At 41.8% G+C, this 10798-nt stretch overlaps 1 protein-coding gene across 4 annotated transcripts; it reads right to left on the reverse strand.

The window, feature by feature from the left end:
• Positions 1 to 1623: 1623 nt before the first annotated feature.
• Positions 1624 to 8915, reverse strand: ttpal (tocopherol (alpha) transfer protein-like). Of its 4 annotated transcripts, none has more exons than XM_040153773.1 (6): positions 8837 to 8915; positions 6294 to 6520; positions 5149 to 5392; positions 4735 to 4928; positions 4354 to 4464; positions 1624 to 3610 (listed from the first exon to the last, which is right to left on the reverse strand). In XM_040153773.1, exons 2-6 carry the CDS (start codon positions 6501 to 6503, stop codon positions 3332 to 3334), a joined length of 1038 nt encoding a protein of 345 aa, XP_040009707.1. In that variant the 5' UTR covers positions 6504 to 6520; positions 8837 to 8915; the 3' UTR covers positions 1624 to 3331. The 4 variants fall into 4 exon arrangements, with proteins under 4 accessions (XP_040009707.1, XP_040009705.1, XP_040009708.1 ...); XM_040153771.1 differs by lacking the exon at positions 8837 to 8915 and adding an exon at positions 8683 to 8821; XM_040153774.1 differs by lacking the exon at positions 8837 to 8915 and adding an exon at positions 8477 to 8597.
• Between the last annotated feature and the right edge of the window lie 1883 nt (positions 8916 to 10798).

Consider the following 10798-nt stretch of genomic DNA (forward strand, 5'->3'; position numbering starts at 1 on the left):
ATTAATCAGCAATGAAAGTAGTTGTTAATAAAATAAATATCCGGCAACCTTTTGGAAACCCAGGAGGTCATTTTAACAATAGTTACCGCTGTTCGGACGGTATTTTCAGCACCGTTAAAGTGTCTTTAACAGTCCGGAAGAAAAACCCTGAGATGAACGAGGAGCTCCTTTAACTGATCTGCCCGTTTTTTCTTTTTCGCATCATTAAGAGCTCCCGTACCACCCGAGTCTTGCTCGCTAAGTGAATGCCATGGAAACAGAGAGCCAACGATATTCCTCAGCGGAGGGCTGCGGGGAGTTAAAATAGAGTCCAAGTCTCATGAAAGAGACAGGACAAATGAAGGAGTCCTGTCTAAGTGTACCAGATGGCAGTGGTCCAGTATCAAACCAACAGACCCACACGCCAAACCTATTTTAATCTTGACTGTAAACTCTTCATTGTTTAAAACACATATAGTTCCGTGTTTTCTTTTCTTTTTTGTCTCTGTTGTTTGTTCAACCACTGAATAGAAAACCTGCTCAAGCTGCCCTGAGCCCTGACCGCCATGTTAAGCACTAAAAACCATAATGAAAATTAAAAGCATAGTGACTCATCTGATCATTAAAGGTTTTCCAAATGTCAACACGCCGAGCGCATATGGTTCACCCATGGATCTGCTCGGCATAAATGCCCTTTCCATCATGTGGGAGCACTCACAGTTATTCAGTCTTTAGAATATTGTATATCACAGGCTCGACAATTACATAATCGTTGCTTCTTTTTTTTTTATTTCCATTGTGCTAAAATTTAAAAATAACACTGTCTCTCCAGTGGTGGAAATGAACCAAGTATGTTTGTGGCGAACTGGATTTAAGTAAAACCGAAGTTGAGCTACTTTAGACCGCTACATTTCAGAGGGAAATGTCGAACTTGGTGCTCCACAACATTTATCTAACAGCAGCGACGGAAGAAGAATTCAAATCCTTAAGTAAAAGCGCAAATACAACAATGTGAAAATACTCCATTGCAAGTAAAAGTTCTGCATTAAAAAGTATCACCACGTCAGTAAAATGGGCTTAAAGTGCCAAAAGTTCCTGCTCCGCAGAAAAACGGGTCCCCGACGGTGACAGAATTATGATTCTGTCAACACTGATGCGTCGATGTGTACGTAGCGTTGTACTGCTGTTGCTGGAGCAGGCGCAGATAGTTTTACCTTCTGTGTGTACTGGGAGGTAGTTTAGTCCAGTGAGTCCCAACCGGGTCGTCAGGCCCCTCCAAGGGATCTGAGTGGTCATGACATGATTAACGACAGAAGGGGAAAGAAGAAAGCTAGAAAAAATGTGCTTTTATTTTTTTTTTTTTGGGGGGGGGGATTTTAGAATGCAGGACCTTTACTTGCAAATGGAGTATTTCTACACTGTGTTATTACTACCTCTACTTAGGTAAACAAAATCAGAATACTTCCTCCGCCACTGTATTTTACTGATGTCTTTGGGGACCCATGAGCCCAGTTTGGGAAACGCTGCTCGAGTCAGCAGCAATTATGTCGTGAAAATGCCCACAAGTTCCCCAGAGCTCGCAGCGCGCCGCCACCCTCTGCCAACAACAGCATCCACGGCACAAACAAGACACAAATAGCACAGTTTCTCAGTTTGAGCTTTACTTTACTGTCTACACCACCAATGATAAATACCCTGCAACACAATACAGCTTATAGTCACAGACATGCTGAAAATAAAAATATAAAAGACTAAAGGAATTTATTCAAGTTAGCGTCGGGCTACCACGTGAAAACAGATACAACATTATTGCACATTTCTGTACATGGCCTCGTGTCAAATTTGCCGAAAACCAGGTCTCCGCAGAGTCAGGACTGAATGTTCTCTTCCCCGCGTGACTACTTTGATCAGTAATGGCCCTGTGTTAAGACTGCACGATGAAACGCAGGCAAACGGGTCGAAAAAAGGTTAACACAAAAAAACATAAGGCAGATTATCAGAACTTAGAAAAATAATCCTCTAAGAAGATTTTAGAGAAAACTAAAGCACCGGCTAAACAAAGGCCCTGAAATTCTGAGCATGAGTGAGATGTTGAACAAAAACATTTACTGCTAAATCTATGACATTACTCTTTATCTCAGCCACAGCGGCCAACTATTTCCACTCCCTAACAGTGAAGTACCGTACGTCCAACCTTTTGTGAAACAAGCCCTGGTGAGAATAAACATGAGTATTGCTTTGGTACGCACAAATCCAACACGACTCATGATGCATCTTTAGGAGAATCTACTGGCTAGCAACAGGTTAAGGCAATGTATGAGATGGTTACCTACACAAACACTGTCACCATTTTGTATCAGTTGAGGGGTGATGTAACCACGCAGGCAGAGCACTTATGGCCAGTCTATGACTGCCGGTTTTTCGGATAATAAACAAACTGAGGAGATGCGAGTTTGAGAGGCTGTTTTTAGAAATCCTCCTCAGTGGAAAGTATTCAGGGATAGCTTCACATTTTCCATGTCTTTCCAAAAGCAGCACTCGTGCCCATTTGTACATTCAAACAGTTTCCGCCTGCCGTTTTAAGTCCTCCTGTTCATACCGGCCGTTAAGAGAGCCCCTCCCAACGAGACGGGGGACAAAATGCAAAGTCTACGTTCCAGGCTAAAATGTTTTTCAAAGTTCGGGTAAAGCTAACATGAGGCCGCTGCAGTCTTCAGTTAGTGAAAAATGAGGGGTTTTTTTAGTACCATACTCCCTCTTTGTGTTTCTCTGGACAGTGTTTTCCAAGCCGAGCTTTAGTGGATAGCTGGTAACATTAATAGGGAATTTTGTACTACAAAGACAGTAACCTTAGTAGATGCCCACGTAATCTGGCTAACCGAGACTGCTGAGTCCTCCTATTAGCTTCCGATACACACAAAATGAGGACTGTGGATTTAGTCCCCCGTCTCTTACATTGGAGGCACATTAGGAAGTATGGACAGAAGGAATGTTTACATCAAGCAACACCTCTTTCAATGCACATGTGGGCATTATATATTGAAAAATTGTGATCTATCCTTTATTGTAAATACCAGAAATCAATTCATAGAGGCCACCAATAACGTCTAAACATGCCTCGGCTCTTGTCAAAAACCTCTTCGCCTGAGTCTGCAGCTGCCTCTGAACCACGATTAAATGCTGGGCAACGTGTAAATTAGAGAAGACAATCTGCCTAAAGTAGTGCTGCTCTGTTAGTAAAATAAATCATGTATAATATTGGCAACTTGCCCTGTAAAAGTCTACACACATGTTTCGAATGAAACAGAAAATGTCCTCTCAGTGATGGGAGTCTACGCATCTACAGTGTGCATCAGTAACAGTAGTAAAGTTGGGAGCGCAGCCCCCTGAAGGTGTCGTCGTCCTGCCCGCTGGTCTGCTCTCCTGCAAACAGCATGGCGTCTGGGAGCAGCACGCCCTCTAGTGGATCCGGTTGGCAGAACTCCACTATAAACTCCTCCTCACAGTCCAGCAGCAGTCTGGACCACGCGCACATGTCCAGGTGGCCCGCGGTGCCACCGTACTCCTCTGGCAGGACCGAGCGGGGGATGTTCCGGTGCAGGGAGCGCAGATCTGAGCCGTGGAGGATGTACTGTTCGGGGAGACAGCAGAGATACCATGCCAGTGACGTCACCGGCTTCATTATTTAAAGTGGCTATAATCAATATTTCATGTAATCTGAAGGGTTTTCACTCGTAGCAGTGAACCCATAAATAATTATCTCCTATGGCTTCTTTCAGCTCTTTGTTTTTTGGTTTTACAGCCCACAGCTTTAGTTTTGGGTCACTCGCTAAATGTTATCTGCCCAGCCCCAGGCAGCAGGTAGCTGGTGAACACACTGGAGCACCTGGCAGCTAAGGACCCGGGTATATCCCCCAGGAGCTGGTGGGGTGCAAACCAGAGCTAAACGCTGAGTGAATAACTGGACTTACATTTGCCAGGTGGCCAGAAACACGACTCTAAATGAATGCTAACCTTGCTCCGCATCTGCTGCCTGTGTAAAAGAGCATCTGTGTGCTAAGCAGTTTGCCATATCAACTTGAAGGGTGATAACATGTCAGTGTTGTGTTTACAGCTGGCTCCTGCTGTCCCCAAATTAGTAAAAATCAGCTGCTGCATGTTGAAATGAACAAAGCAACACCTCTCGAGAAAGTTTAGAAAATAACGGGTTGTGTTGGGGTTTCTGAAAAGAAAATGCTTGGCCTTTCATCTTCACAGATGAAAACAGAATATTAATTTGGAGCACAAAACGCAGATAAAAGGGAGGCACGTGATTCGAAACAGGCCTTTGTTTTAAAACAAAAGAGTCAGAGACAATTCAAGGACAATAGTTACCCTCTCTGCCATCTTCTCCTTCAGAAACGGCTTAATTATGGCAAAGATGCCTTTGAAGATCCTGGGCTCGTTAATTATGTTAACAGCCTTGATTCTGATTGGAAACCCATCCTGTGAATTAGAAGAGAAACTGCACTCAGAACAGTCACAGCTGGTCCTTCTCAAACATTTCACGTGCGTTTTGTGTGCTTATGTAAATATTGCACACACTGCAGTCACGACAAAACTTGAGGGCTATTGTTGAAAAGGACAATTGTTTTTCCTTGTTTCATTTTTTTGCTGATTTTGTTTTTAAATAAATTTAGTTCAAGCAGATCGTAGGATGTTATATTTCTGTCAGATAAATATATTACCTCTATCATCAGATGTTACAGTTCTTACCTGGAGGATGCTCACAACTTTTTTGGCAAGGAACGGGCCTGGGTTGGATGCCTGTGACATGCCCACTCCGGTGTAGTCGGCTAAGATGACGATACCGTTCACCTGCGTTTCCTCTGGCTGGATAAGCTTCTCCAGAGTCAGATAAATGGCCCTCACATTGTCAACAAATGGATAATCATTTGGTTTCCATTTTCCTGCAAAAGGAGATCGAGTTGAATTATAATTGTGAATCACGCGTAAAGCACATCCCGGCAGAACTGTCAGTAAGTGGCTATTAGTCATACAGAGAACTCAAGAAATACACTGAGTTTGAGCTCTACGGAGTAATCAGCTAAATGAAGAACGGTAATTATGGAAGGGTTAAGTCCCTGCAAAACTGATGAATTCTCCACTGAAGATGAAGCAGACACCAACCTGGCCGAAGACACAGTATGTATCTTCCATTGGGGTCCGGCTGCGGCAGGACCGTGAGAAAGCCCAGGTCCAGGACGTGCTTCACTGTGGATGGCTTCAGGTCCTGGAACACCTCGGGCCAGGCTTTACGACCTGCGTGGTAATTGAGCAGCAGCTGCAGGGCACGGTCGTAGTCAAACTTCCTGGCCCGCAGGAAGCGCAGGAGGAAGGTGTCGTCCAGCCTTGTCCGGAGATTGGGCTGTTCCTGCAGAGTCAGGTGGAAAAATAAGAGTTCAGCGAATGAAAAGCTGCTAAAAACTAGAACAACAAAAGACGGCTTGTGATGAAACAAAATAAAACACTTCAAAATAATGGCAACATTAATAAGAACAGTAGAAAGACATAAAATTAACTAAGTATTAACTTTTACAAGGAAAACATACTTAAAGCATCGAAAGTAAAACTACTCATTATGCAGAAAAACTGCCCCTTTTAGAGTGTTGTGTTAGAGAGCCCCAAAAGTGCTGAAAGATTTTATATATTTTGAATCTTGTGCAATCTGTTAATTTAATGATTAATGAGGGGGGCGAGTTAAATCTTCTTCTCTCTGATTATCACCTTGAGTTCGGTGACTTCGTGTAAATCCCGGAAGAGGTTTGCAAACTCCAACCAGAGCAGGTCGAACCCGACACAGTGACTGCAAACACCTGCGTCGGTGTACAGGGCCTTCAATTCATAATAATGCATCATATTTTATAAGATGATCACGATCGTTGTAACTGAAGTTGTAAATTTGATGTAGTGCAGTTTAAGGCTCGAATACAAATCCCTCTAAAATGTAAAATGTAATAATGAAGAGAAGCATAAAGCAGCAGAAAATAGAAACACTCAAAGTACAAGTACCTCAAAACTGTACTTAAGTAAAGTACTTGAGTCAATGGACTTAGTTACTTTCCATCACTGGCATTCGGTGCCAACTTTCATGACTTGACAGTTTTGGAGGATATAGGGACAAAGTCCTCTAATTTTTTGGGATGTTTTCTACCAAGTTGCCCCGTCCTACTTTAAATGTTACTGGCATACACGGGGCAGTCTTCCTGTAAGCAGCCGTGTTTATGTTTATGTTTATATGAATCTCAACATGGCATAAAAGCACAAAGCAAAACCTTCAGTATCATGTCTCTCAGTGCTTGGACATCCCGGAGACGCCATTCTGGTTTCTCCTGGAGCTCCTCCCGTGCCTTGGCCACCAGTTCAGGGGTCAGGGTGCAGGAATAGATGGGTGGAGGGATCACAGGGAACCAGCTGTGTCCTGCAGCTGCTGATGGGTCCACTGGAGGAGACCTGAGATCGATGGACTCATGCTGATCGGCCATGGACTGACCGGGAGAAGCTGTTTGGAAAGCAACACACAAGAGGCATCAAAGAGGCAATTAGTGGGAAGACACTAAAGCTTAGACAGGAGCTTATAGTATCAGGTGTTGCACACATAGTTTCAGTGGTGGAACAAGCACTGAGATCTTTTACATAAATAAGAGTAGCAATACCGCAGCGTAGAAATTGTCTGTTACAAGTATAAGTCCTGCATTCAGCATAAGTAAAAGTACATATGTACTAACATCAAAATATATTTAAAGCACTCAAAGTAAAAGTGCTCATTGTGCAGTATAGCCAATTTCACAATAATATACAGAACTGTGGGAAAGTTTTAGGCACTTGTTAGGTGTTTCGCAATAACATCTCTTTTGTTGATGGTTATTTTATATCTATTGCATTGGTGTGTCAGTGGGTAAAATTTTTAGATTTCCAAAAATTCCTTTTGCAAATAGTGTAATTAATATGCCGTTAAAGAGAATAACAAAGTGACAGACCACTTTGTGGTTAAAAAAAACTTAGGTCAAAAGAGGGTAAAAAAAAAAAAAAAAAAGGTATTAGTAGGCAAACAGCCCAGTGCATGATTAAACGTTTATACCTAGGTTGAACCACAATCATTAACCTGAAGTGACAGGAGACACAGCGACAGCCTAAATAGACAGGAGAACTGTGGCAAGTTCTCCAAGATGCTTGGAAGTACCTACCTACCATGTACCATAAAAAACTGTGCGCAAGTGCACCGAGGAGAACTGGTGCTGTTTTAACGGCAAAGGGTGGTAACAGCAAATATTGATTTGATATAGGTTTCTTCTGTTTACTGCGCTTCGTATAAAGTTAATTGATAAATGAAAACAATTCGTGGCATTATTTTTTAAAGTATCCTCACTTTACTTTTAGTGCCTAAAACTTTTGCACAGTACTGTACATTGTATTAAGGGATTATAAATATTTAGGCATGAATTTGTAAGCATCACTAATGTTGCAGCTGGTAAAGGTAGAACTAATCACTAATTCGTCATTATGTATTAGTTGACTATATTTCCTATTAACAATCTGAATCTGAATCTGCAAAGTAACCAAAGATGTCAGATAAATGCAGTGGAGTGACAATATTTGCCTCCAAAATATAGTGAATTAACAAGGCTGGATTTCCAACCGGACAAATGGCCCCCAGAAGCCCCAGGTTTACTCTCCTCTATTTCTGTCTACATAATTTGATTAATTGCAAATTTGCACCAGTGAAGTAGAACATCCACCCTGACAGATCTTCCGTCTTGTGGGTCGGGTCTCGAAGAGGGACTCTCACGCTGAGCTCATTTGTCGTTAAGTTTGTTTCGTCAGATTGCTTTCACTTTTTTCTGTGTGTCAAGTAATTAACCCACAGAAAACCTCAGGTGAGGCACTACTGTTCCATCACAGGAGATCTGTAAGGCTGCAACCAACACGTATTTTCACTGTCAACACAGCTGACAATATCTTTTTAAACAATAGACTGATTGTTCTGTGTATAAAATCTTAGAAAACACTGATAAATGCCCATAATTATTCCCCGAAGCCCAAGTAAACATATTCTCATTGCTTTGTTTTGTCTGACCAACAGTCAAAAACCCCCAAATTCGGAGTTAACTATCATAGAAAACCAGTCAATTTTTGGCATTTTTCGATTAATTAATTTGTCTGTTAACTAATCAACTAATCAATTGATCAACTAATCATTTCAGCTCTAAGGTACTGGCTGGTCACTGCGTGTCTCGGGAAACCGCCAGTGGGCGTCAATAGGGGTCGTCCAGCAACACATTCTTGCCTTGGGGTCCCCCCAGGAGATAATCTGGCCACGGGAGTAGAAGTAGCACAAAAATACTCAAGTAAAAGTACCTCAAAACTGTACCTAAAACTGTAACACTACTGGAGTAAATGATCTTACAGTCGTTGCATTCCACCATTGCATAGTTTACATCCATTCATGCCACTTCACCTGAACTCTGGCCAACAGATTTTGGGGCGTAAAACGTTCCCCCGACACCCAAGAAGAGGCAGGAGGGTTGCCTGCAAAGCCACCACAGCGTTAACGTGCCCGCTGTTTGCGTTTACTCAGCAGTGAGTCAGTCTGGCTAATTCAACCTGACCCTCCACTCAACCGCTGCGACAGAACTACATTCCGAATAATGACTGAATACCAACCCGAAAATGCGTTTAACATTGACCTTCTAGGACCGACGTAGAGGCCTTTTATGAGCATCCATTGGCAAGTGATAAAATGTCTTCAAAGAAATAAAACAGCCGCAACGACCCAGAACCACAGCGTCAAAAAAAAAAAAAAAATCCACAAACCAACCTGTCAGAAAAATCCTTTTTCCGGGTGGAGAAATGGCGCTCTCTCATTGGTCCATTTGGGACATGTGACGCTCTGTGACGCAGCCGCGCTTTCGAGCCTTACGTCTGTTGTTTTGATGGCTGTGCTGCCTTTCATGGCCCCTCGGAAAGTAGCCCAACGCGAATCGTAGCATACTCAAAATCGAAACAATATAGACAAAAATGCTTTTTCATGGCTGTTGTGTGAGTCTCTCTCAAGTAGGTTTTTGTACTTTAAAAACTAGTCCTTCAAAAACGTTACTTTCACAAATGACTAACAGACGTGGCAAGGTTTTACTTGCTAAACACAATTACTGTACCACACCTCTCTCGAACCTTTCTCGGTGCTTCATCGCACCTGAATCTCACATCTTGCAAACCAACATAAATAGAAATTCTGCACTTCCTCAAGCTTTGTTAATTACTGAAATTAGTTTAAAGCATCGGGCCTATATTTACCACGACACGTGATGGCACTCTTATAAAAATAGAGCCGGTAATTTTTTAGGGTACAGCAATGCTGGAAGAAGTATTCAGATCCTCTACTGAGGTAGAGGAACCACTAACAATGTAAACATAGTCCACCACAAGTAAAAATCCTGCACTCAAAATCCTACTTAGATAAAAGTACAGAAGTGTTATGAACAAAAGGTAGGTAAAGTAAAGTAAAAGTACTTGCTCTGCAGTAACATGTCCCCCGTGACTGATATATGATTCTATTAGACATTTTGAGATTGTTAACACTGATGTGCAAGCAGCATGTTACTGCTGTAGCTGGTTGAGCGGGAGCTAGTTTTTAACTACTTCACATTGAGTATTTTAATCCAGTTGTTCCCAGTCTAGGCGTCAGATCCCCTCCAAAGGTAGATGTGGTGGTGAGATGATTGATGTGAAAGGGAAGACAAAAAAAAAATTCTGATACAAAAATGTGTTTTTTTTTTTTTGTTTTTGTTTTTTGGACTTCTCTCTAATCTTTACTTTTGTTGTGAAATACTGGTTAATTTTACTTCCTCTGAAGTTCAACCAGCATATGTTAAGGTAGGACATCACTCACAACTGCTAACACCTCATAGACATCTGAAATGTGACAAGTAGCCCTGACTAGACACTGATTTTGAACGAGTGGCCACAGGCCAACAAGGGCTGGAACAACTGCTTTGTGTTTTTTTTTTTTTAATCTACAGTATAACTGTAAAGTAAATGTAGTGTTTTAAAAAGTACAATATTTCCCTCTCACATGTAGTGGAGTACAAAGTAGCAGAATATGAAAACTCTTAAGTAAAGCACTTTTAGAGTAAATTTACTTTCCACCAATGGGTCACTGTAGTACGTGAATACCTGCATGCATCTTTATATTTCCTTTTCTTTTATTTTCAAATGTTTCTGTCTGTAAATCATTAAACTGTCTGTATCAGAGGGTTGGTGTTTTCACCTTTTTCCATGACAGATCGGATATATCAGTTACACCTGAAAGCAGTAGATGGCAGAGTTTGCCTGAATCGTACTCAGCTGCAGGCTGAAGAAAAAAAAAAAAAAGAATCTTTAGGGGTGACCTTCATGTCTGAGGCCTCCGCTTGTGTCAAACCACTGTAATGGTAATCCAGTTGAGTCTAAATGCAGCACATTGGCATTAGCTACAGGTTTGTTTTTGGGTTTTTTTTGTTTTTTTATATATAGAATGTAGGAAAAAAATCCTTCAGGTTGTCTTCCTGTCTCTATCTGTCTTGAATCAGTGCTATCTAAAATGATTTTATGGCAGTTATCAATCTGAAGCAACATGTTGCAATAGGCTATCAGCGAATAAGCCGCACTGCCACGTTGGACCCGTTTCTTTCCTCCAGAGACTTTACCACATGCCTGATCTCCCTTTTTTTAAGTTGTACCATTTGTTATCTGAGAGTGTGCAATCCCATTCTTTCCTCAGCAAAGTCTTCTCTTATAATTA

Source organism: Xiphias gladius, chromosome 18, assembly GCF_016859285.1.
Source record: "Xiphias gladius isolate SHS-SW01 ecotype Sanya breed wild chromosome 18, ASM1685928v1, whole genome shotgun sequence".
Taxonomy (NCBI): Eukaryota; Metazoa; Chordata; class Actinopteri; order Istiophoriformes; family Xiphiidae; genus Xiphias; species Xiphias gladius.

What these genes read in the sequence shown, in the direction of transcription:
- ttpal (XM_040153771.1), bottom strand. Translation starts at nt 8,740, where the DNA reads ATGCTCATAAAAGGCCTCTACGTCGGTCCTAGAAGGTCAATGTTAAAC. An exon ending in CATACTGTGTCTTCGGCCAG is followed by an intron (nt 4,929 to 5,148) that starts GTTGGTGTCTGC and finishes CTCCTTTTGCAG; the next exon opens with GAAAATGGAAACCAAATGAT. An exon ending in AGGAGAAGATGGCAGAGAGG is followed by an intron (nt 3,611 to 4,353) that starts GTAACTATTGTC and finishes CTCCCCGAACAG; the next exon opens with TACATCCTCCACGGCTCAGA.